The 25,852-nt window shown below is 47.0% G+C and overlaps 1 protein-coding gene across 1 annotated transcript; it reads right to left on the bottom strand.

Annotated features, from left to right (window-relative positions):
* Window positions 1-7,835: 7,835 nt before the first annotated feature.
* Window positions 7,836-12,013, bottom strand: TM4SF4 (transmembrane 4 L six family member 4). Its single transcript, XM_084267247.1, has 5 exons — window positions 11,691-12,013; window positions 11,354-11,443; window positions 9,153-9,286; window positions 8,323-8,512; window positions 7,836-8,040 (listed from the first exon to the last, which is right to left on the bottom strand). The coding sequence occupies exons 1-5, from the start codon at window positions 11,862-11,864 to the stop codon at window positions 8,023-8,025; spliced, it is 606 nt and encodes a 201-aa protein (XP_084123373.1). The 5' UTR covers window positions 11,865-12,013; the 3' UTR covers window positions 7,836-8,022.
* Window positions 12,014-25,852: the final 13,839 nt, after the last annotated feature.

Raw genomic sequence — 25,852 nt, 5'->3', positions numbered from 1 at the left:
TCGGTGCACAGGACACAGGGTGTGTTCTGTGTATTTTACCTATTGTGTATCCTACACACTACTTAAGGGGAGGTTTGGGACTGAGTAGGCATCAAGGACATTAGGCTTGCAGTTCCCCTGGAATGCAAATGAAGTCCTAAAATGCTTAAATATTTTGAATTATATTATTTATAATCTAGGAATTTAAGCTTTGTATATTAAAAAATATGTCTTTTTTATGAAAGGCATTGAAACTTTTCTCTGAGCTCGATGCAGGTGGTGTAGAGAGAGGAAGAGATGTAGCACTCAGAGTAAACGTGTGTTTGCCAGGTCTCGTAACACTTCACGAGACCTCCCTGATGCACCAGAGTACTGATCACTAAAGACTTTTGGCCATCTGGTTGGGTGAAGGTAGGTGAAAAGGTCAGAGATGAAGTGGTGGGAATACGGGCTGGGGTTGGAAGACAAATGCAGAACCTTGCCGGGAAGGCTGGCTGTGGGGGGATACGCAGACAGCAAATACCTCTGTGTTCAGGGAAAAACTGAATGGGAGAACTTGGTACAGTGAACTGCTTTGTCAGCAGTGAACTGCTGGGTGTACCTGGCATCAGAAGGTGGGAAAGAAAAAGCACAAGCACCAAAATAACGGGAAAAGGAGATGGCAGGCATAGACCTAACGTCATGAAGTTGTGTTACATAGGGGAAAGTCGCTCTTTCCATGGCTTGCTTTGTTGGGGGGTTTAAATAGCGATGTGGCAGCAGAGCTGTGTCTGTGCAGAGCTGAGTGACGGAATGGGCATTGTGTTTCTTTTACTCTTTCGGAGGAGTTTTCTGGGTTTTTTTAATTATTTTTGCTAGCACTAACTGTTGAGATGGGTGGAAGTTCTTTTCAACAAACAGGGGACCGGGCAGGGCTGACCAATAGCTCTGTAATTGTGATCAGTCTCTCTCTTGTAAGGAATTCTTCAGGTGGTCAGCCTACATGGAAAACAGATGGTCCTAAGGCTTTGTGCTGTAGTGACGTGACTGACTTTGGTAGAAAGACCCGGCAACTTTTGGGCACCTGGTTGTGATGCCAACTCGTACGGGCAGCTCGCCAGCACGCACGATGGGCCTCGCGAGCTGGGAGCCATCGTGCGGCAAGGCGGGGCTCTGGCATGGTTCGGGGGGTACTGCTCGTCTCTAGGTCATGTTCAGGAAGCACAGTTTGTTCGTTGGCTACTAAATCTGTACTGCTGTAGGTTCCAAGATCCCTGAGCAGGCGAGGCTCTCGGCTGGCACGACGCACTAGCCTGCGCTGGCTTCTGTTCCATCACCGAGGGCTGTACTTAGAGTGAGAACTGACAGCTGCCTCGTCAAGTCGCATGAGATGTTGATCAGAATTACAAAGCTACAAACTGGATTCCTCTTTCACTGGTATTTCAGGTGGTGATGTGTCTTGGTTCAAAGCCCTTACATAGAACGAGGAACCGTGTTTCTGTATTACTTCCATAATAAGCCAGCACAGGAGAGTGCTGTGTGAAGCATTACTTCCAGTGTAGAACAGCTGCCAGAATGTTAGGTCAGATCTTTCCTCAGCCATGAGCCAAATCATGGGTAAGTTAAAAGTGATCCTTCACACTGTGAGCGTTTTGTTCTGTGACGGAGGGGACGGACCAGATCAAGTGCAGCAACAGGAAAATCTATTTTTTAAAAGTTCTCTTTTTTAAAGTTTTTATGTTTAAGGCTTACAGCAGAATTTTTAATTATTCAAAGCATATGTAATTCTTGTGAAACGGAATTTATGGCTGAAAATACTCCACTGTACTATTTCAGGTTTTGAACATTTACTTTACTAAGTGTACACTGCCTACTTGTACCCTAAATGCAATGAATGTGCCAGTGGGACAGTTCTGGTGCTGACCGGGACCCAGGGTGGCACACGTCAGCCTGCGTGACCCAGCAGTGATGGGATGTTGTGCATTAGTTTCTATTCCAGGAATACTGTTACAGCATAACTTGGGAGGGACTGGGTTTGACTCTTGGAGAACAAACGCTGTTTGGGGAAAGGATTAAGATGGCTGTTTTAAATACAGAATAATATGGGTGTTCAAATAAGCTTGTTTCCTAATACACTACATCCATGTACACACTAGTGCTTTAACTTTTTTATTTACTTTTTTCATTCTGTTACATGACGTGTGAGCATTTGTTTTTAATTTCAAGTACAGATTGTCTGTGTCAAAAGCAATTGGATCAAACTGTTGTATCCAGGGTTTGGTTCTGTTGGTTGGGGTTTTTTTATTTCTTTGATCTTGTACATGAAAAACAAATACAAATGAGCTTAAACCTTTTGGACGTGTATTGGTTTATAAAATTGTTTCTTTTTTTCCTTTGGAGGGTTTTACTAAGGGCCTCCCAGGGACCTGTGTGTCCGTGCTTGGAATGAAGGTACAGACACACTGTTCTGTGCAAGAGGCATACGTCTGGAGTTAAGTGATGATCACGTAGCAAATGGAACGGGTTATTTTACCGTTAAGTTCCAGTTCGTTAGTCGTTGTGGCTGTTAGGGATGGTCAGTTTTACTGATAGTGCTTATGTGTCCCCCAGTGCCACCATCACTTCGCTGTTGGTGGAACCTTGTCACTCGTAATGCACAAACTCATAGAGTCGCGGACAGGTTTGGGGAAGGGCCCCCAGGCCTCGTGCCACAGGCAGGGACACACACAGCCCCCAGCACAGGGTGCCCAGAGAACCATCCAGCCTGGCCTTGAACCCTGATGTGTGCGTATCACTGCCGGGGCTTCCCCTTTCGCATGGGTTTCCGCAGAGCTCTGTGGGGCACTACAGTGAGCATCTTCCCCGGGCTCCTCCCTGGCGCTCAGAGGCTGCTGCTCCCCGCACCATCAGCGCTGCCTGTGCCACCCCAGCGAGTTCTAACGCCTCACGACGCGCAGGCCAGAATCGAGCCGTACCCCGGAGGGGCTGTTGGCCTCTCAAAGCCGGCATCCCTGTACACGCCGGTTTAGGATCTCCCTGGGACAAGGAGAGAGAAGGCGGCGCGGGCAAGGCCAGGGCCGCGGCGAGAGGCGGCAGCGTGAGGGGGCGCGGAGGGAGCCGGGAGCGCCGAGGTACTGGTGCTTCGGCCCTGGCCGCTTCGCTTCGCACCGCTCGGCCCAGCCGGTTCCTCCGCCATTAGGGAGGAACCACCTGCGGCGGCCGCTCGCGGGACGAGTCCGGCCGGAGCCGCGCAGACGCTGCAGCGTCCAACCTCTCCTCAGGAGCAGCCCCGCGAAGCGGCAGGGGCGAAGCCGCCGGCAGGTAGGAGGGGCTGGGCGAGAGAAGCCGCGACATCCCCCCCGGGCTGAGGGCGGTGGCTCCGCACGCGGGAGCTGCAGCGGCCTTGCGGGCTGGCACCACCCGGCCCCTCTCCCGCCCTCCAAGGGCCGGCGCGACCCGCGGCTCCGCCGCCCGGCGCTGCCCCGGCGCGCGGGCTGCTGCGGGCGCCCCAGGCGCGGCCCGGCAGGCAGCGGGCGGGGCGGGGTGGAGCCTTCGCGCGCTGAGGCGGCGCCTGCTCCTTCCGCCGCCCGGGAAAGGCGGGAGCGGCCTCGCGCGAAGCTTCCCCACGCAGAGGCGGCGGAGACCTTCTGGCACCTCTTTCTGCACTTACCGGCCCCCGAGTGATGCCCAGGCCAGTTAGCACGGTTAATTAGGAGATTAGTTGTGTATTTTTCAGTGCAGCGGCGGTGCGCGGGTCGCGTTCTGGGGCCTGCAGGCGAGGCCGTCCGTCCTCCGGTGAGGCCCGGCCTAGGGCGGCGGTGGGTGCGCGGGGTCTGTGAGGCGATCCCGCTGCACCGGCGGAGCTTCGTCATTGCGCCTACACTGCGTGTCCCTCCCGGTGAAAAAGGAATTTGGCAAGAAAACCCTTGAGAGGTGCGTGGTGCAGCTGAGCACCGGGTACTCACTGCTCCCCTCGGGACTGAAGCAGAGTGGGAAGGAGAAGGTGGAAGCTGTGGGCTGGGAGAGGGGCAGTTCATGGGAACAGCAGAGGGAAGGAACAGCTTGGACTTGCAGCAGAGCACACAGGGCAGTTTGTTCCCTGCCAGACCTGATGCCTAGCCTGTCCCTGAGCAGCAGCTGGGCATGATGCCACATGGTATGGAACACCACCCCTTTGGCTGCCGTGGGTCACCTCTCCAGGCCCTTCCAGCCAAAAACCAGGACAGGTGGTTTACCTGGGGTTTTATTAATGTTCATCACTGTGATGCCTCTGAGGTAAAGGCCTCAACTGTATTGGTGCCACAGATCAGTCAGTCTCTCCATCCTCGGGCAGGAGCGGTTGTCCTGGGGTTGGCCGTTACTTGCCTTGTTACTAGTTACACAGTGAGTAATGTAGAAGCTGTGAAGGGAAGCCAGAGTTGAACTAGGGACAGGTGATGAACATTCAAGAGTAGAACGATGCTAGAAAACATCCTTTGCTCTTGGCTCAGCACATGTGTTTTAACTTTGTGTATGTTCATAGAATCGCAGAATGCTGTAGGTCGAAGGGACCTCAAAAGGCATGTTACTTCCTAATTTTAGAAACAAGACTTTTGCAAACAGTTGACATTTAAATTATGTATCGTTCTCTGACAGGTGACACTGTACTGTGGTTAATGTATCACCTTGTTGCTGTCTGCTTATTGGAGATGAGCTAAAGCAAGCTCCAGCTGTATATAGTTGAGCTGTGAAGCTGTGTATAGTTAAGCTGTTTAAATAGGGGCCCATTTTGTCAGGCAGAAGTTGAAATGTGTGAGCTCAAAAATCCTGTGTGTGGGCCCCACATGTTGTAATCTGAGTCATTAAATAACCTGTGTGTTTCTTTTTATGTTAACTCTTGGCTGAAGCAGTGCCATGCAGTGTCAGAATGGCTGTGCTCTCAGCACTGCAGTCAACCAGCAGCTGAGCAGCCAGCTTTTATGAGTGAATAAAGCTTCAGGTAACATGTGCATCTCTGAGATTTTTACAAATGATAGTGATATATTTTCCTTTAGGCTACTAGGGTTTGTAGTAGCTGCGAACAGTTGACATTTGTGCACACTGAGTGTGGTGTTGGAGTTGGTCGGGACTGCTGAGGTCAGTTTTAAGGCTTTCAGTTCTCCCTGTTCATGGTTCCTCTCTTCCCATCATCTTTCTGTCCTTGTCTAGCATTGTTCTCTCTTTATCTGTGACTCCTCTTGCAGGAGTACCACTGGCCCATTACATCTTTCTCTGTTACCTCAATCTGTGATCAGTCCCTGCCCTTGATTTTAGTGTAAAAACACAGGGACCAGTCTGCAGTTACTGCAGAACAATTGCCTGTAAATTAGATGCTAGGGGAGAGCCTCAGATGTGGACCACAACTGAATATTCAGGGATGGTGTTGTTGGCACTTTGCAATGCTAGATGTGAGCTGTGTTTCTGGTTCCAGTTTGTTAACCCTTGTTCAATACATCCCAAGGTCAAGGTGCAAATGTTGCTCAGATAGCAAGATGAAATGTGCGCCTCCTCTCAGTAGCTACTACATATTAGCTCATGGTAGAAAACCTCCATGTAGTTGTGCATCTTACAGGCACTGACCCATGAAGCACCCTATGGTTTTAGGCATTGCAGCTTCCTGCCTGTTACTTTGTATCTCAAGTCTCCCACGTAGATTTATTCTGTTTATTAATATGCCAGAACTGTCCACTATGCAGCCACCCATCCCTCTGTTGAATGCTGATGAGAAACATTCCCTGTTCCCAAAGGCTTCACATAAACAAGACAAATGGGAGGCGAGGTGCAGGACAGCTGGTAACCACAGATGAAAGGGTAGATGTGAGATGGTTGCACCAGTGGGTGGTGATATAAAGGGTACTCTCAAACTCCCTAGCAATGCAGGAGAACAGGTGGGGGAGACAGCTGTTTCAAAAGAGGGGGTTTCATTTTGTGTAAAGCATCTTGCTGAATGTATCACTGAGGTTGCTTTGCTTTTATTAATGTAACTCTTGGTACCTAAATGTAGCTATTTAAAATTTTTGTGTTTTGCTAATCAGCCTTTAGTGCCTCTGAACACTTTGGGTTCTTCAGATATCTTTAGTGTGGGTACCGAGTACATGAAATGCACTTTCTGAAAGCACAGGCCACAGAATCATTACTTTAGGAGGAAAATTTTAGGGAAGAGATTTGGCAAATGCTTTCAGAACAGTGCGTGGTGCTACAAAATGATGAAAATGTTGGATCTCTGAACTTACAGATTTTTAAGAACAGGTCACACAGACATCTTACAGGTTATTACAGTGTTGCTTGAACCACTTTTGCCTACAGAGGACGGCTCCAGAGGTGCTTCACAGACCTGTTTGTCTGTGACTCCAAGTCATCACATAACCTTAGTTAGATGAGAGATCACAGTTACTGCTGTGAACAGGGGGCTAAAAGTCCCCTTATTTCACAAGTAGAAACAGATTTGGTCACTGCCTGTGAATATGTCATTAAATTGTACAGGCTGTGTTTCTGTACAAGAGATTCACAACAAGGACTACAGGCCATACTTCAGCATCTAAATAGATGCATATGTGGAAGTTTAAAGTTTTCTCATCATGTGGCTGGATTTAAATAGGGAATGTCCCTCTCCTTTCCACGGGCACCAACCTGATATTGTGTCAGAGATGTGGAAATGTATTTGATTTTCTAGCAAAGAGGCTTTGGTTTGTATTCAAAGATGATGTTCTGCATGAGGAGTTAGCTTGTGCTCTTACACCACCTGTGGGATTCACAGCAGTGATGGTTCAGGTTGAGGTTCATCCTTGTCTTTGTATATCACGAGTTTTGCTGTTAGAATAAAAGGCTAGGGTGATGTCCTGTGCCTGGACTGCTACTCTGACCCATTTCAGAGCAGTGTGGAAAGTCGCACGACTTCAAATAAAGGTGAAGCAGCTTCTCTATGAGGGAGGGCTGAATATACTAGAGCTCCTCAGGCTAAAGGAGAGGCAATTGAGAGGAGATGTGAGAGAACCTGTGAAATTGGGGAAGAGGGAACAGGACTGTCTGCCTGCTCTTTCCTGCAAGCAGGAAGCAACTAGGAGGTATTGTACAGAAGGAGCAGGTGGCAGGGCCAGAGCAAAGGAGGTTCTTCCTGTAATGTGAAGTTATACTGTGGAAGGGGTATTGTGATCCAGGAAACAACCGGGCAGCTTCATGGAGCAGAAATCCCTCAGGAAGAGTTCAGTGAGAGAGGGGACCTTTGTCTCAGGAGGTCCCTGGAGCACAAGGACTTTGCTACAAGCCTCCCGTGTCCTTACGCTTTCAGCTTTCAGTTTCATTTTATACATCCGTATGGTGGTGTTACATTCCCTCTGGTGACTGGTGGGAGGAAAATTCAGTATGAATTAGTGAAGAAGCTGGATCCCCGTGATGCTGAGAAATGGACGTGAGCTGGCCTTTCTCAAGCAAGCGTGAAGCAGGGTATTGTGGTACCCACTAATGCCCCAGAGTAGGCATCACAGCACTCTGCTACTCTGACCCTGTGCTTAGAGTGCTGCTGAACACACCCATGTGTCAGACACAGACAAGAGGAGAGAGCTCACCATGAGGTTCACAAATCTCTTTGGTAACAGGGACTCTTTACAGAGAGCATTTTAATGATAGCAGGTCTGGAAGAGTCAGTCCTCGCTTTTCCACGTAACGTGAACATGTACACAAAAAAGTTAGCTGTGCATTATTTCCATCTGATACACACAATGTAGACACAACTGCATTACAACTGGGCTTGTACCAGCAGCATCTGGTGATTCCCAGTTGACAAGCTGACTCAGGAGAGAAAATGTTGTGCCCAACAATACTCTTAAATGGAAGCTGTTTTACAAAAGTAAATATGAGAGTTGAATTTAACTTATTTTATTCCGTGATGAAGGGTTTCCAGAAGGCTAGAGAAAGAGTCAGGGCTTCACAGTGTCAGCATGGGAAGCGCCCTTCATTCTCATCTTCTTAGCCAGGGACGATGTGTCGGAGGGCTGCCGGATCAGCTGTGAAAGGGAGGGTTGTGGTTGTCTGCAGTATTCGTGTTCTTTAGACAGTCCCATCTCCCTGGAAGAGTAAAAACATGGTGGTCATCTAGTGTTTGCTGTTCCCCTGGCTTTCAAAGTTTGTTGTTATTTCCCAGTGGCTGTGGGAAGGTGTCAGAAAAACACCATAGATATGGGCTGAGATGGTGTCTTCAGCACCCAGGACCCTCTAGGGTCCAGCTGTATGTAAAAACACAACCACCATGCTTAATGAAGGTTAGTTTAGGGTTTCCCCTTGTCAGTGGTCGGGTGTGTATATGCCTGTCACGAGTACACCAAATATTGAAAGAAAACAGTGGCTCACCCCACAGCATCCGCAGCATTTGCAGTCCCCACAGATGGTTCCAAAAAGGCCGTTTACCACCTGAATGCCACAGAGCACCACCTGGATCCCACTCATGATGAGCAGCAGGGAGAAGAGGGTCAGGTTCCACGGGACGATGTCTTTGGGTGACTGACATGCGTTCCACAGCGTGTGGTTAGAGAGGTAGTTCCTGGGGAGGGAGCGAGGCGTTAGGAGGAAGTCTGTGCTAGCTCATGGGGAAGGGGCCTGTCATGCTGACAGACTGTGGCTCTGGTGAGGTGCTGTTAGCCTCGGTGCTGTGAGAAAGGCTTCCCCTCACCACACTGGTGCTACTTGTCTAGAGCGTGGTTTTGCTTGAGTTTCTAGATCAGCTGAAGCAAGTGACTTGAAAGACAAGGTGTCAGGAGGGAGCGGTGAGAGGTCCATCCCACAGGAGGACAAACTTCCTCACTCTGTGGGTGCCCGAGCCCCACGACAGGCTGTCCAGAGAGGTTGGGGGGGGGGGGTCTCCTTCTCTGGGGAGATCTCAAACCCATGGTCCTAGACATGATCCTGCGTGACCCTGCACCAAATCTCCAGAGGTCCCCCCAACACCCCAAAAGGCTGTGCATTTTGTTGTTGTTGGCTTCTTTGAAGGTCATTAGTTTTAATTTGCTTGCTACTCTACATTTGTGCTTTTGAACCTCATGTAGTATTGCTGCCTCTTCCCAGACCTTCTGTGTTCTAGCCAAACAGTAGAATCCCAATTTTTATACAACAGATTTGTAAGTTAAATTGTATCACAAACTTAAAAACCGCATAACTTCTTTTTTCTGATCGCCTTGTCTTACCCATCCAGGAAAGGATAGACCCAGCCATTTTCAGTATTGCATTTAGGGCCTCTGTTTATGGCTACTGATGACACAACAAAGCAGTATCCAGCTCCCAGAACTCCAACTGCAGCAAATAGTATGGAAGAAAACATCTGATGAAGAGAAAAATAATGTTATTTTTGTTCTCATTCGGACAATGGAATGTGTCCTATTAATGTGAATGAACATTTCCTAAACTCAGCTCTGAGTGGCCCCAGTAGGCAGCTCCTGAGCAGCTGAAAGACGCCAGTTTGCTGGCACAGACCAGCCTGTGCAGGGATGCAGAGTTTGCCTGCAGACAGAGGGGCTGGCGTGGACACAATAGATGGCACTCCTGCCTCGAGATGCTCTTCCCCTAACGGGCCTTGTCCAGAGCCCTGCTTCACTGAAGTGCCTGCGTGTCTCTCTAAAGAGACTGTAAGTGAGACTTCAGCCTTACTTGTAACACCACCTGAGACCTTAAAAAAAATAATCTACAGTACTCTTCACAAGCTAGCTTTGGTATCCTTGGTTGTATTTGGACTAAGTAATTAAGTTTTCCTTCTTGAGCCCCCCTTCAGGTTTCATGTCAGTATAATTTCTCTCCTCTCTCTCTCTTAGGTACTGGTCGTTGTTAGCTCAAATAGTGCGGTGGGAATGGATCAGAAAGGATGCCTTTTATTGTCCCATTACAGCATTTCATATATGCTAACATATAAGTTAAGCAAAAACTTACATGGCCTGCCTGCTTGAATTCTGAGGCACCTGTAGCCATAAGAGTTTATAGGTAGAGGCGGTGCCTTTTGTTGTATCAGAGTGATACAGGTGGAGGCTATAAAGAAACATACTTTCAGACCTGTGAGCTTTTATTTGGAACTGATGACAAGACACTTGCATCTAGCGCTGGCATTGCTATGTTGATCTGTCTGCTGTGGCTAACAGACATTGTGTAGTAGGCATAATAATGGTGTTTCTGCTTCCACAGAAGAACAAATAAAGTTCTCTGCCATGCTGTGGTGAGGCCACCATCACTCAGTGCAGTGCATTGGTACTTGCGGCCACACTGGTTCCCCAGTCTCAGCCAGCTGCACTAACATGAGCTGCCGACCTGGTCCTGCTTCATGGGCAGCACCCAGCGCATGGTGCTCAGCCTCCCCATGCCAGCAGGAGGGAGCCCAGGCAGTGAGCACCCGTGGCTCGACACCCCGTGCCAGCCGCGCCCCGGCTCGGCTGTGCTGCAGCGGGGTGCCTGACTGCGGGTGGTGGTGGCTTCGTAGTCTCTGGGTTGCAGGGGCCTTCAGAGCTGAGCTCGACCATGCTCGCTGCTGGCAGCAAGTTGGTGATACAGGGTGGGGAAGGGAAATGTGGCTCCATTCCCCACGCCCTGCCTGGTTCAACCTGCTTTATTGGGATTGCATGAAGATAGCACCAAAGATGGGGGACTAGGGAAGGCTCCTTGTTACCCTCACAGTCATGATTCTTTTCCTACTTTGTTTTATTTAACTTGAAAACCTGTTCCTTTATAGAAAAGCATAACAATTGCACCGAACAATTTATGTCAAAAGGACAGACCATCCTGGTAGAAATAGGTTTATTTTTTCTCTAATCTCATTTTTAAACTGAAGCTCAAAAAGTCTGCTAGTGTCTGAAGGGATCCATCTGAAGCTTCTCACTTCTCATGTGAAAGGAAGCTCTAAAGCCAAAGCAGAGCCCCAGCTACCCGGCTCCGGTGACTCCTGACATCTCTTCCACCCTGAAATCTCCCTGCAGCCCAGTGAGAGACTCGCAGCCCATTTTGTGGGTCTGCAATGAGCTGGGAGTGTAGTGCCCAACTGCCTGACCAGTTCCAAAAACTGCCAACGGGAAATGAATAAAGGGAGAACTGTTACACTCCGCAAAACAGCGTGCAGGGGCGTCAGCCATTAGTTCTAATTGCGATAGCCACAGCAAGGATCTTGTGATAGCAAAGCACAGCAAGGCAGGACCCTTGTGGTGCCTGTGGCAGAGTGTCAGAGGCATAATACAGTTTTTACAACCTGCTATTTCTACTTTCCAGCTCTCAGACAAATGGTAGCGCTTTGTGTCCTACCTCTGGGCAGCGTCTGTCTATCTAGTCTCTCCACAACTGTGAGCAGAAGACATACATTTCATATGAGAAATAGCCTAGCTTTTACTTTTTTGCCATGTTTCCTGTCACTTACCGCAAACCTCTTTCCACAGCTTTGGTTACCACAGCATCCACAGCAATCATTATTCTTAAGGCCCAGAAATACCAAGGCAGGAAAGATCATCTAATGATAACAGAAATACAGTTTGAATTGGGATTAATTCCAGTCACATTTGCTTTTAAATAAAACAGTTCCATTTTTTTTTCTTATCACTAAATTATTTATTGCAAAACTGTTGCATGGCCTGTGACGTTTATCAAAGAGGGATCTGCAGTGTGGGAACCTGCATTCGGGGCCCTAGAGGAGGTTCAGCAATGCAGAGTCATGGTGGGGGGAGGAAAGGTGAGGCTGTCTGGATTTACATACTCACCAGCACACCAGATCCCACGATGCCTCCGAAGCACCAAACCTCATCTGTGATGTGTAGGCTGTCTTCAGGCACTTCTCCTCCAGGGAAAAACAGCAGAATGTTGGCGAGGGTGCAGAGCACGGCCAGGGGGATGAGTGTGGTTCCCAGGCACTTGGCGCAGCCTCCCGTGCACATGCTTCTTGAAAGAAAGGGCAAACACGAATAAAGGTGGAGGGAAAAAAAGTCTCTCAGAGGTTCTCAGAACTGTTGTATGAAAAGGAGCTTCTTGGCGTGCTTTGCAAAGTCCAGATCCTGCTGTGCTGTAGATGAGCTGAGCCCGTAGAGTGCCTCCCCCAGAGATGTTGCTGCTGTGGTTATTTATACGTTCTTGTAGCCGTGATGTCAATTTTCTGAACGTCTGTAAATGAAATTACGTTCAGTGCAGCCTCTTGTTTTACAGCCTCTGTTAATATTTTACTAATGTGGATGAGACACTTTGCTATCTGGGCTGAGGTCAGGGGTAGATATCCTTCGTAGGTCTGGATCATCATTTTTACAGCACAGGGGCCTTCCTCATACTACAAAATACGTCTTTGCAAATGCTGACAAAAAAACATAGCAGTTCATCTGATGTTGGTAACAGCTGTGAGCAATGCAAGAGTGCTCGTGAGTTCTCTGTCCTTTGGGAGAGCTGAGCTGGTCACTTGTGATTTTGAAGCGCTCGGCCAGTTTTTGCAATAGGCTCTGAAGTATTGCGGAGGCAGCACTTGGCAGCTGGTGTCTTGAGTAAAGGTGAAACCCAAAGATCTTCAGTGGATGTGCTGCTTATGTTGGGTGGTTTTGTGCTCTCTAAGGATAATGTGTTCCCTCAAAGCCCAACATTTTGTCTGCACTCAGGCTAAATTTTGGTGTAAAATTATGCAGCACGTGACAGACTGACCCCTGAGCTGGAGCAGAGCTGGCTCAGCCTGCAGCAGTTTATTCAGGAGAGCACCTCCTTTAGAGTAGGCTCTGCAGCTCTTGAGCTGATATGGGATACCTCCTCTTTCTTATTTAGGCTGGTTATGTTGTCCTGCAGAAGATGACTCTCATATCCATCGTTCCTGGCAAACACTGAGAGATGAAATTCCATCACCATCCCCGTGTGGACCTGAGAGTTCTGTGTGTTCTGAGATGGACAACAGTTTCCACTGCTCCGAGAGGAAAGCTCAGGAAATTTGCATTCAAATTGGAAGTAAGACATCTTAATATGTCTGAGGCTTTGCTTTGATCCACATAATGGATTTCTGCTGAATGTTCAAGACAGGCAGCCCAGGAGCATCTAGAATTTCACCTTGTACCATGAAGTACATGATACTGAGGTGTCCAAAGCTGGGTTGAACTGCTCGGAGCTGTGGCTTCAGGTTACGGGGCAATGCCAATTGAGCTAGTTTTCATAGACACCATCCTTATAAGAATGACACAGCTGAAAGAAACCCAAGTCACTCTTCACCTAGACTGAGTCCCTCATCTGGTTCTCACGTGTGGCATGGACAGTGGACGCTGGCTGAGCAGGGACAGGGACATCTGGAGCCATCACTGATGCTGAAGAAGTATGTTTGGAACCAGAGCCTGAGCTTCAGGCTTCTTTGCACAAACAGCCAGATGTAAAGCACTTTTATCAGACTGGAGGGCCAGAGCGAATGTTTTCAGGCAAGTATCTTTTTTAAGGTGGCAACAGTAGTCTAAAATCCTATTTAAGTATAGATGCAGTGATTGAGGTGTGAGGAGCAATTGGAAGGTTTGTCAGCTCTCAAATGCCCTTTTTCCTGAAGGTACCAATAGGATTGAACAGAGAACATGTACTGTCTCTGGCAGATGGTGTGTTTGGGATTTGCTCTAAAATATCCATAAAAATTAAAGATAATTAGTTACTACTAAATTAGGGGTGGCACTGGGTACACTCCTATAGTTCTCAGAAGCTCAATTCAGTTGGAGTGCAGGTCAAAAGGATCATGGTCTTGGATTTCTGGTTAGAAGATGAAACCATGAAACCCATTTTCATGTCCGACTCCAGACTAGACCTTTGAACTGCATACTTATTTCAGGGAGCCTGCTTTCAGACCAGGAAAATTGTCATAGCATGATTTAATCTTTGCAGGTAAAAAATGAGCTCCTTTGTGTACCATGCACTCCCCTGGACCAGAGCGGAGCACTTTCTATAAGGAAATGGTAATTTTTCCAAAGTATTCTCCTCTGTGCACTAGGAACCAGCTGGGCAGGAGTTAAAGGCTGCCTGGTTCTTTCATGTGTTCATAGATAATCTCATCTGTTATTTCCTTAATTAAAATAAGTATTTGCATAGATCAAAGGAAGTAGGAAATACTCACTGAAAGTTGTTATTATTGGGAGAATTTAAGGAACTCCCAGTACCAGTCACTAAACCAACTTTTAATGGCTTGGGGAGTAAAAATGGTGCGTTGTTTACTGAAGGACCACTAAAACACTGTGTTTTGGATGCCTGTGCAATAAATGCTAATTTCTCTGTTGAGGAGTCTCTCTGGAGTGTGTGGCTCCACACATGCAAGGTTGCAAGAATAGATTATGTTGTGAAAAAGAAACAAAAAAGTAAATTTGGACTGAGGTAAAATTCTGTAAAGGCAAAGGAACTAACTTATTTTTTGTGTGCTAATACAGAATTTTTCAAATGAGCCCCAGACGCTCACAGAAAAGACTGGATGAAAAGCCAGTGGGGCTGCCCAGTGATGCTGTGGATGCCCCTCTCTCATCTCTGGTCGGAGACGTTGGGCGGATGAGATTTATTCACCAAAATTGTAAGTAGGACCACATAAATAAACCTGTCTCACCATTGACCTGTATGTAACCCTGTCTGGTCGTGAATACGTAAGGACCAGTATTTAATGCAATCTGGGAATTACTGAAGGTGGGTGGACGTCCTCATGCTTGGGCTGAAGTATCAGGCTGTCAAGACTGAGTGAAAGTATGGGTAATGGATTGGGGTGATTCAGCTCTCATTACCGGGAAGCCACTCTTTACAGCAGTACAGTAGCTATATTTAGATCTCTTCCTCTTTTATACTCCATAGAAAAGGCTGCTTCCGTGTTCGGGAAAACCAGCTGAAGAGCTGCAGGGTAGTCTGTAAATATACCTCTAGCCTTCTTCGGCCTCAGGGCCTGGGAAAATCACAATGAAGCCAGTAAGCTGTTACTGAGAAAGGTTATAAGCTACCTGACTTGTGAGCCTCTTCTGGAAGGTTCGATAACACTGCAGAGATGTCACTGAGTGTCACCATTACTAATTCTGTTCTCTGATAACTGTGAAGCCCATTACGGTGATATAAAAGTATCAGTATTGCTCAGAAGATGCAGAAACTGAGGGTGGAGGTGGGTGTGGTAGGGAAAAAAGACATACCTAAAGTAGAGATGAGCATTTGTAGGTTACCCCCTTCTACCTAGTTTGGGATTTTTAATTCCTAGACTACAAAACACCAGCAAAATCCTAAGATGCGGAAAAGGCTTGGGAGGTGGGACAACATTAGTAGAAGTAAGTGAGCCAGGTGGGGACTACAGTCAGTCCTAGAACCACTAGAATTGCAGAACACTGGAATCAGCAGTTTTTCCTATTCAGACAGGAAACCAGCACAACAGTAATGGTGTCAAATCCGTCTCTCTTCTTTGCCAGCTTATCTGGAACGACAGCGCTGGTTTCTGTAGGAATAGATCAGGTTCACAATGGGGTGCGTTTCGTGTCAGAATACATTAAGTACTTATTTCCATCCTATTCAGATTCTTACACACAGTCAAGATGCTTCATTTATAAAAATGCGAAGCAAAAACCCAACCAAGCTCTCCAAAGCAGCTCCTAGGGAATTTTTCTTTTGTATAGCTAGGGATGTACTTACTCTTGTAGGCAGCATGTCCTCTTGTTTTATCATCTGCCTGGTGTAGACTGACTGTTGGTGCCATTACACTTTGGCATGAAAGACTTTTTATGAATCACACAGGATGATGAAAGGTGGATGTTGCGTCATTCATTCAGCTACACACCTATGTTATGACCATGTTGTTCATTCAGATACAGCACATGGAGATTCCCAAGTGAATCCTGTGGGAGCTTTTGTGTCTGGCAGTGGTGTAAAATTTGCCATTAAGCTCAGTTCAGTGGCAGTACTGCTCATCTGGCATTCTGCCTCTAACAAGAACCTGAATCAGAGGTCTTGCAGATGTCTTTCTGTTGGACACATATGTGGCAGGGATGTTGGGATGATCTTTAAGGTCCCTTACAACTTGTGCCATTCTAGGATCCTGTGATTCTGGACCAGACAGCTGGGTTTTGTTTGGGTTCTTTTGGTTATTAACTACGTGATAAGTTAATTCTCTGACAATTACATACTCATAGTCCAAATTCTTCTTACACATCATGAGATGGTTCTGTAATTGAAATAGTAGATAAACCAGATGATACAAAGATGAGACATTTACGAGACATCTACAAATCTGAGAAAGTTCTTGGACTGCAGCAGATTGAGCAACACCAGCCTCCTGACCTTAGGCCTGTAGGAACAGGAGGTGGAATGAATTACCTGTCCGTCACAAGCATGGGAGCTTTATGCAGCAGTGTACAGAGCTACAGTGATATGCTTATGTGCAAACAACTAATAGCAAGGTTAGCGTGGAGTCCATCTTATTTTGTACTAGTCACAAAATTATCCAAGAGCCGTAGTTAAACCCAGCTTTTATCCTGTTCCTCATGCTGTCACAGCCTCTGCCATTTTGCACTTCACTTTTTTCTAGTCTGCAAGGAAGCTCCACTGTCAAGGTGACACACAGATAAAATGTCATACCTTTAAATCCTGGGTGAAAGAAACACTGCTAAAAATTAGGATCAGTGTTGAAGGAGGAGATGGAAGTACGACCCTCTACGCCTGCTGTGCACCGTCTCTCTCACTGGTGTAAACTGACAATAGAACTAGCTCTAAACTACAGTTTTGAATGATCTGAACACCTGACCAGGTGAGGTTAGCAGACTAACTCGTAATGTGGAAGGGGACCTGGCTCAGAGTTTGGTTAGTGTTGCAGGTGCCGTGGACAGAATGTTGTCCTTCACTGTTGCAGTGTGAATGTTGCTCACATAAAACACCTGGGGCTCATCTTTCAAAAAAGACTGGATGGCTGGATACAGGGTGTGGTTCACATCAGCTCCATACCACTGGCACTAGGAGTTCCCATGGCACAAGGATACGAAGAACTTGTCCACACAGCTCCCCTTCCCCTTAGTGTATCAGAAGTCCCTGGGATGATGCTAGATACTCGTTATTCTTTAGTTGACCTTTTCTTTGGCAGACTTCTCTGTGTTGATGACTTGGATCGTGCCACAGACCATGTGTTTCTCCATATTTGGGATTAAAAGGTTGATTATATATTTTGTGATTTCTGGAAACTGCCACATGGCACAAGGCTACAGGAAGGACTGAATTAGAAATGCTCTAATTTTCAGTAGCTCCCTTCACTAAAATGTGTAATTCATACAGTGAAGATGCATCAAGGCCTGAATATATCCTCCATAGATCGTATTTTTAATTGCGTAATATGTCACACTTTAGGATAGTACACATGTTGGGTTTTTTTTTGTTTAGAAGGAGAATATTTCATATCATATATACTTAAGCCCATTCAGTAAAATGCAGCAAAGCCCTTGGCTTGTGTAAGGGCTGCTCAGCAGGAGCTGTCACATTTCTGTGTTATCAGCACTGTTTTCAAAACAGCCCCATTCCCGCTGCTATGCAGAAAATTAACCCTGTCCCAGCCAGCACCAGTGCAGCGTGAGTGAGTCTGAGGGCTCTCGGTGGGAAGAGCAGGTCTGTCAGGGCAGGGCAGGGGCAGTGGCTGTTCCAGCGATGCCTGCCGAGCGCAGTGTGGCACTGGCACGGGTGGTGATTCACCAGCAGCTTCTGGGCGCTGCACTCTGCGTGTTCCCTGCTGTGATTCCGCTTCTGTGGCAAAGATGCAGAACTGGAAACCTCTCCGTACTTCTCCTGATACGTTAAACAGCCTTTGATGGCATTCCCAGTGAGTAGAGAGCATCTGCCGTTTGGCTCCCGGTTGTAGCATGGTGACTCAGTAACGGGTAGGGAAAACCATCTGCTCTGGCTGGAACGTGAATCTGACTTCTTTTTTTCCTCCCTTCCCTATCAGACTCTTTTAGAGTTGTGAAACTTGGCTTGCAGTAGGAGGAAAAGGTTGTCAAACTGCATCCAGCACCCTGCATCTGACTTGCTGTACATGGCCCAAAGGCAGGTGATGCCACCAGGCTCTTGGCAGGCTTTCACCCTGAGCTCCGCAGCACTCCTGCTCTTTTCCTCCTACTGCACTCCCAACACTGTCAGTGCCGCAGAAAGCTTGACAGACTCTGCTGCTCAACTGTGTTCTTGTTTATGTATGGCCTTTGTAAACTACCACCAACCTTTCTGTGGGGGTTTAAGTTACACTTGTCAGCAGGGATGGCTTAAGGGGCAGCAGAATCCAGCCTGAGCTGGAAAACAAAACTCAGATTGCCTTTAAGGTTTTTCAGGGAAAAACTGAGTGACTTACAGACTTGGTTCCTCTGAAAATGGTTCTTCCCTTCCGTTCTAGCCCACATGTTTCAGTTCTGGCCGCCTGTCTGGGAGGAGGACCAGTGAGTCCATTGTCAAGCATTAGCCACAACTGCTTGTCCTAGAATAAATACTCCATTGTGATGGCTGGGGTGGTAACTGGGGTGGGGTCATGGAATGTTGTGTCACCCTGTCCTGTTCAAACACCATTTTCCTAGCAATCGTGGAGTCATGAGGGAAGGCTCTCCTTTCCGGTGTGCTGTGAGAGGGTGTTCCCTTCTCTCCTTACCCCTAAGCCATACCATGCTGTCCTTATGGACAAAGAATAGGGAGGGAAAGCCACTCAGATTGTTTTGGTGGTTTCTGGAGGATGTAAGCAGCGATGATACCTGACCAGTTCTTTGCCTGGTTTCTTAAAACACAGACAGGCAATAATCTTGAAAACTAGTGAGGAGTGACAGGAACAGATAATTTGATAGATATAAAGGATAAATACAAACACAGCTGCATGCCCCATGGCTGTGTGTGAACCTGCAGAGTGAGAGGTAGCTGGAAAGGAGGAAGTTCAGTGCCTGGAAGCAGTGATCCAGATATGGCATACATGGTAACCCAAGGAGTAAATCAGCACACACTAGTTAAATGCTCTTTCCTCAGTACCTGGGCTACCTCACTGAGACACCACTTCTATCACAAGAAATTCTGTTTCTTGTTGCCATGGACTTTGTGCTGATTTTGGTAATCAGATTTTGATTTTGTTAGATAGATGAACATGGCTTGACATGTATTTTGATGTATCTGTTGATTTTTAGTGGTAGATATGATCAGTTCTTGTGTCAGTGACTGAACTCATTCGAAGACACCAATGGCTAAGTTCTTGCTCTTGTGATTTGAGCAGCTGCTTCCACATTCTTAATGTAGTTTGGATATGTGGAGGTTCAGAAACTCCTGTGAGAAGTACTGGCCCTGCCTTCAATTAAGCCAGGGAGGATTCTGCTATGACTTTATGAGTAGGATTCAATTTACAGGAGCATAGCTGAAAGCAGGTCTGTCCAACCCTCTGCTGCTCAAGTAAATCTGTGTGTATGTTTTAAGTTGTGGTTCGGCCCAGCTGGCAGCTGAGCCCCACAGGGCCACTCACTCATTGCCTGCTCCCTGCTGGGATGGGGGGGAGAGTCAGCAGAAGAAGGTGAAGCTCCTGTGTTGGGATAAGGATGATTTAATGAGACAGCAAAGGGAGAGGAAAGTAACAACAATGAGGCAAATAAAAGAATGTTTGAAGTGAGTGATGTGCAATGCAGTTTGCTCATTGCTTGGAAGTCATGCAGAATGGAATACCCCTTTGCCTGCTTTGGGTCAGTTCTCCTGGCTTCTGGTGGAAATTAACTCTGTCCTGGCCAAACCCCAGGCAGTGTGTTTATATATATCTCACACCTACGGGGACACTGTTCTCAAGCAAGGAATAGAGAAGGAAGTTCCCTCATAAAATCACTGAGCGTGCTGGTGTAGTTCTGTTTGTATTGTGCTGTTCCGCTGAGGAGTGGAGAGAGCCTGGCGGGCTGGGGTTCCTTTTCCTGGAGGGAGAACAAGGAAGTCTGGGCTGAAAAGAGTCTCCTGTCCCGTTGCCCCAGTCTCAACTGGGATTGCACTGGTGCTGTTGCACTCTTAAGGGCACAGGACAGCCCCCGGCCTGATGCCAGTGCCAGGAGCCCAGAGAGAGCACAGTGAGAGACCCGGCTGCTTCGCGCTGGTGATCCAGATGAGCCAGTCCTCTGTGCAGCGCAGGCCGTGCAGGTAGGCAGGATGCTCTGCAAGCAGGCTGTGTATGAGGGCCTGTGTGCATGCAGGGGAAAAGCTGTCCTCACACCCTGTGCATGCAGGGGAAAAGCTGTCCTCACACCCTGTGCATGCAGGGGAAAAGCTGTCCTCACACCCTGTGCATGCAGGGGAAAAGCTGTCCTCACACCCTGTGCGTGCAGAGGAAAAGCTGTCCTCACACCCTGTGCGTGCAGAGGAAAAGCTGTCCTCACACCCTGTGCATGCAGGGGAAAAGCTGTCCTCACACCCTGTGCATGCAGGGGAAAAGCTGTCCTCACACCCTGTGCATGCAGGGGAAAAGCTGTCCTCACACCCTGTGCATGCAGAGGAAAAGCTGTCCTCACACCCTCGGCTGCAGGTTTGACACAAGGGAAATGAATTGTGTTCTTTACTTGCAAACTCCTCCGTCCAGCCTTGGGGGCTAGCTGTCCACATGTGAGGCAGGCATGGAAGGGCAAATGCCTAAGAGAAGTGCAGCGTTGTGGGCTGCCCCATGACGGTGCTTCCCTCTGCCAGCCCCAGCTGCCGTGCTGCCTGGAGCTCTGAGGGCAGACCGGCAGCGTGCGCCGGTTCCCTCGTATCTTGTGTGGCCTTTGTTCCCTTCCTGATATTTCTGTTCAGATAAGAGCTGGTGACAGATGTAGCCTGACCTGAGTGTATTTTAAGTCACACATTGGCATCGTTGTGAGTATGGCAAAGCAAAGTATTAATGAGGAGCATGTGAGAGAAGTGGTCTGGAAGGCATGTTGAGCTGAACCAAGGCTGGACTGATGTTCTGTGTGGGCAGCTCTGCCATCAGTAGTCAGGGTCTACATAGGGTTTGAGCTGCCAAGAATGAGCAAGTAAGTATAGTGTCTACTATAGTTAGATCATTGCCACTTAGAGTGGGAGATTCTTTGGCCACTCATGACAGTGGAAACAGGTCAGATGAAGCAGTCTGAATTCTGGTGTCCTATTCCAAGTAAAGCTTTTCTCCCATCACATGGCTCTCATATCTGATAGCCCAGTCCTTTCATATTAGAGAACAACAGTGAAAAGAAGTTTTGATTTACACTGGTGTCAGACATAGGTTTAAGTTACTGACGTTTTCATCTGAAGTGAGATTACACAGAGATCAGTTCTACTGACTAGGCTTTCACAGCTTTACCATAACTCCACGTTACACTTCTTTGCTGTTTCACTGTTCTGTGGTCACGTTCTCTCACTCTCCATTTTGCACACCTCCATGGCCCTTTCACCAACATTCCCAGAAGTGCCCTTTTCTACAGGGGACATCTTCTGCTGAGGCTTTAATTATCCCTGCCTTCATTCTCTTCAAGGCATAGTCCGCTAGTAGCAAATAGGTGTGTGACCACTATGCAATCTCAGATGCTCCTCTGATTTGTATTACTTTTAATTAAGTTAAAGTGATGTAACTACGTGCATGTAATGCTGTTTTTACTCCTGTTGTATTTGTCGAGTCTTGTGATATTTTATTTTTGTTCCTTTGCAGAAGTGGTGTTAGGTTCTGCTTTTTCTGTAAGCCACAATGCCTGTAGCAGAAGGCAGAGGGGTTTCAATACTGCTGCAGGTTATCCAAGCACCACTGAAATACCTTTAATAATAAGTACTGAGAACTGAGAGTCCACCTGAGGAATCTTCCAAAATGGGAGAACAAAGGAACGTATTTCTTTAGGGTTACCTGTTAATGACTGGGAGGTCAGTGGGTGGTGTGTGTGCATATGTACTTTATAGTTTCGCCATGATGTTTTTGGTCAAGTCCGACAAATTAAAAAGTTCATCATTATTTACAGACGTCAATTATGTCTCCCTGAGTGCACAACTGTCTGTCAGGCACTGTCACTCACTGTCACTCTTGCTGAGTATGATTTAGGTTTTATTCTTCCTCTCCACCTTACAGACAAGACAGACAGGCAAGAGATGGGTAAGAAATCATGCCAGCTCCTTCAGGTTTGAGACACAGATTGAGCTGACGCACGTTTGTACCAGATGCTTTTGTTCTTGCAGGGGATGCACTGGTTCTCCTGCCTTACGGGGACACTACCACTGCTCCTGGTTTTCTGTAACTTCTTTCTCAGGGTGGCTGTTGGTCGCTCACATGTCTTCAGAGCACAGCAGCATTCATCCTGCCCCAGTGCATTTCTGGAGTGCAGCGATACACAGCGTGACACCATGTGTGTTATCCTCAGCAAAAGCAGTGTTTTCTGTGCTTGGGTCTGCTCTTAGTTTCTCTTTCCAGCAGTCAGTGTGTGCTTGACATTTCACAAGATCATTTCCATTGCAAGTAACATTCGTACATGTTCTGTATACATACAGAATATATATATATATGTTACATACATATATATACATGGAAACATGCAACATTGAAATTGCCGTTGCTCGAGTGGAATCTCAGCTGCAACTTGAAGTACACAGTTGCCACCAGCTTCGGTGAGGGCAGATTTTAATCCCTGTATTGTTTTTTCTGACAAGTTTTTCATGTCTGTCTTCTTAAATTATTGTACTTTTGCACCTCCTGCAGCAGCAAGCATCTTTAAGTTTTCACCTCTTAGGCCTCTGAGCTTGGGAGTCCCTTCTTTGTGTCTGTAGTCAAGCAGATCCTTGTTATCTGCTCATGTAGAGGCTGGAAAGTTTTGCTGCTTTTTTTGCTCCTCCACTCCCGTTTAAAGGGCCTTTCAGACCGCCTGGATTTTGGTCAGCCCCTCTGGCACAGGTACCTGGAAGAGCAGCAGTGCTGCTGGCTCAGCACAGAGCCCTCAGTGCTGGAGGGGGAGATCAGTCTGTCTCTGCCTGGCGCAAACAGCGAGTGTCTGCACGGTCTTAAAGGAAGGTAAGTTGCAGCGATACAGCTGGGGTGTTCTTATCCCTTGCTAGATACCAGCACAATTGGGAGGAACGCCCTCCTGTGAACTCATTAACTTACCTTACCTAGGAACAAATTGTGGCCAAAGTGTCCCCAAGTGTAAAGCAGGAATAATGCTGCAGATTTATTTGCTTTTGCCTTGGAAGACAATGCCCACCTCTCTTTCTCATCTTTCTTGCTAGACTTGGAGGAGATGAAACCAAAGGAGAACTCCCTCTTAGTTTCTGCTGCTTGTTTGTATTGCTGGTGACCAACACTCCCTGTATGCTAACTCTTCAACGGCACATGGGCTCCTGGGGTAGTAAGGAGGGGCAAGCTGCACATCACTTGATCCGAGTTCTCCCTCCAGCTGCATCCCTGCTGCATGGATTCATATCCTCCATTTGTGTTGTCTTGGTGAACTGCTCACATGCTTCATGAAAATGATGCAATTGTGGCCCATTGGCTCTTTTGCCATCTTTCAATAAGGGATGTGTCTGCCTTTGCTCTAAAATCCTTTCTGTGGAAAAGGTTCATGTATCACACAGGAAAATAACTGTCCCTGGTTTGCAGGAAAGAATTCCTGTAGTGTCCAAAATGTTAATTTTGCATTATTGACTCTTGGAATATCTGGGTGTTATAGGTAGATTCAGTTTTACTTCTGTATCACCTGGCTGATACGAGGGCACTTCTCATTACAGATCGTAAATTCCCTATTGTGCAGGGAGGCAGAATGGAGAGGGACAGGAAGGGTGTCTCTTCGGTGTGTCTCTTCTGTGGAACTTGTTCATTCACATTTCCTCTTTGGGTCAAATCTAAAGGACTCAGGGTTTTTTGATTTGTTGAAATTGAAGAGTTGCTTTGGATCGTATCTTCCATGCTGTATGTCTCATCTACTTAGATGGGATTCTATACAGCTTTTGATTGACAATAGGAGTGCTATTATGTACTGAATTAATTTTAATCCATTGGGTGTGATACTGAGTTGCTTAATGCCTCATATTTCTCTTACTCATAGCTACAAACATGCTTCCAGCTGGCTAGACCATCTCCCATGCTGGTTTCACTGGGGACATTTGTTAAGAATGGGGTTAGAGTCCATGTTTACACTTAATTTCCTCTTCAGTTGTTCATTTAACAATCCTCTGCTTGAATTCTTTTCAAAAGAGATATTTTCATGACGGAATAGCATTTTCTTCCACACTGAGCTCCTCTGATGGCAGGAATCAGGAAGTCCTAACGGAATCCCCAGTTGTGTTTTTAGCTTTAGGATGCCTAGAACTCACAGCTGTGACCTTTCCCTTTGCTTTTCCAGAATAAATAGCATGTTTAATTTGTAGTTGTACATTAAGGATCTAGTTACATACCCTGTGTGTTGTATCCATGGTTCCCACTGAGTTCTGTGGGAGGCCTTCTTGGAGAGTTGTCCTACCAAAATCTTTCTTCATCCAAACTTAAGATGACACATGATTTTGCGGCAGAGGTCTGACCTTGCCCAGGACCTGACCTGGCTGTCTCTGCCTCTCCTGTTGTCAGTGTTCGGCTCCGTAGACTCTTGGAGCAGAGTCTGAGCAGTTTGACTCTGCTCTGCTGTAGTTGCTCCTTGATTTCTCAGTTACCACATTTTAAAATGAGACAGATCATGCATGGTAAGTCTCACTTCTCACCAGCGCTGTGAAGGTTTGTGTTCTTTATATGACCCTCTTGAAGGTGTATAAAACCTTGGGGGTTTTTGTGTGCAGTTTGTTGACATGCATCCAAAGAGAAGCCCATGGAGGCAAGGATGTGGCATGCTGTTGCTGTTGTTGGGCCATTGCTACCTTTTTTTTAGCTTGGATTTCCTGGCTAGGGTTTTGGTGGGAGGATGGGACACCCTCCACACCTTCTCTCTGGCTCTTTGCTGGTGCAGCTCTGAGAAGCTTGTCCTGCTCCTGTCATCGGAGACTTCATGTGAGGGTGGTGCACTGCTCATGCTCCTCTCCTGCCCTCCACCTCTGTACCTCACAGTCACGAAATTTGCATTAGGTACAGCAGCAAATTGGTTACTCAGCAAATAGACATCCAGATGGTCCGAGGCATACGAGCTGCTGTGCATTACATGCTGCTTGTGGCTGGTGATTATTGATTTGTTGTTATCAGATTTGCCAGACAGGAGTGGAATCACTCATCACAGCGTCCACATTAAACTCCAAGTGATCCTCAGCAACAAGAGCCTTACCTCTGGGTGTGCACGGTCCCTCCTTAGAGCACAGCCCTTGCCATTGTCACTGTGCAGTCCATTTTGGGCAGGGCTCTGTTGCTGTGTGGTTACTAAACAAAAGGGTATTCTAGCTGCTCCCTAGCTGCTAGAGCAACAGCTCATGAATCAGCTGTTGCTCCATCCCTGGAAGCTCGCATGGCTTTCAGGTGCAGTACATCAGTATCCTAGCAAGAGCAGAGTTGGAATATGTTCACAGGTTTGGTTTTAGTTATATGCTGTACTTAAAGTTTCTTTTATTTCCTGAAATTTGATGTGGACCATTTCATTTGTCAACAATAGTCATTGAAACCATTCATGATACAGTTTTCCAAAAGGGTTCAGCAGTCTGGATTTGAGAAGTGAAAACAAAGGTTAAACTTATATTCTAAATCAGATCTTTTTGTTTCAAAACAAGGAGGACAAATCCCTGTTGCTTTTTTCAGCAGCAAGTTATGTTCCGTTTTATAGATGGACCTTCACTTGTGTGTGCAAAGCAGACACAAATCCTGAATTCCTGTTCACCGCTCCAGTTCAAACTCTGGGTGGAGGCTGAAACACTGGTGTGAGACTGTGCTGATGCATTTCTCGATGAAGCCCAAAGCCTGCAAGGAATGGAAGGGCCACTGTATTTTTCTTCTTGTCATTGAAATGATACCAGCTACATTTAATGAGAGGAGAAATGGTTTTACCAT

The sequence above is a fragment of the Gallinula chloropus genome, assembly GCF_964237585.1.
Source record: "Gallinula chloropus genome assembly, chromosome: 8".
NCBI classification, from domain to species: Eukaryota; Metazoa; Chordata; class Aves; order Gruiformes; family Rallidae; genus Gallinula; species Gallinula chloropus.
This window is presented reverse-complemented; position numbering and strand designations above follow the sequence as displayed.

Bases quoted from the DNA above. Each gene is read 5' to 3' on its own strand.
- TM4SF4 (XM_084267247.1), bottom strand. From the start codon at position 11,864: ATGTGCACGGGAGGCTGCGCCAAGTGCCTGGGAACCACACTCATCCCC. The intron at 9,287-11,353 runs GTAAGTGACAGG...TCTCTTCATCAG, and splicing joins GCTGTGGAAAGAGGTTTGCG to ATGTTTTCTTCCATACTATT. The intron at 8,513-9,152 runs GTAAGACAAGGC...CTCCCTCCCCAG, and splicing joins GTCTATCCTTTCCTGGATGG to GAACTACCTCTCTAACCACA.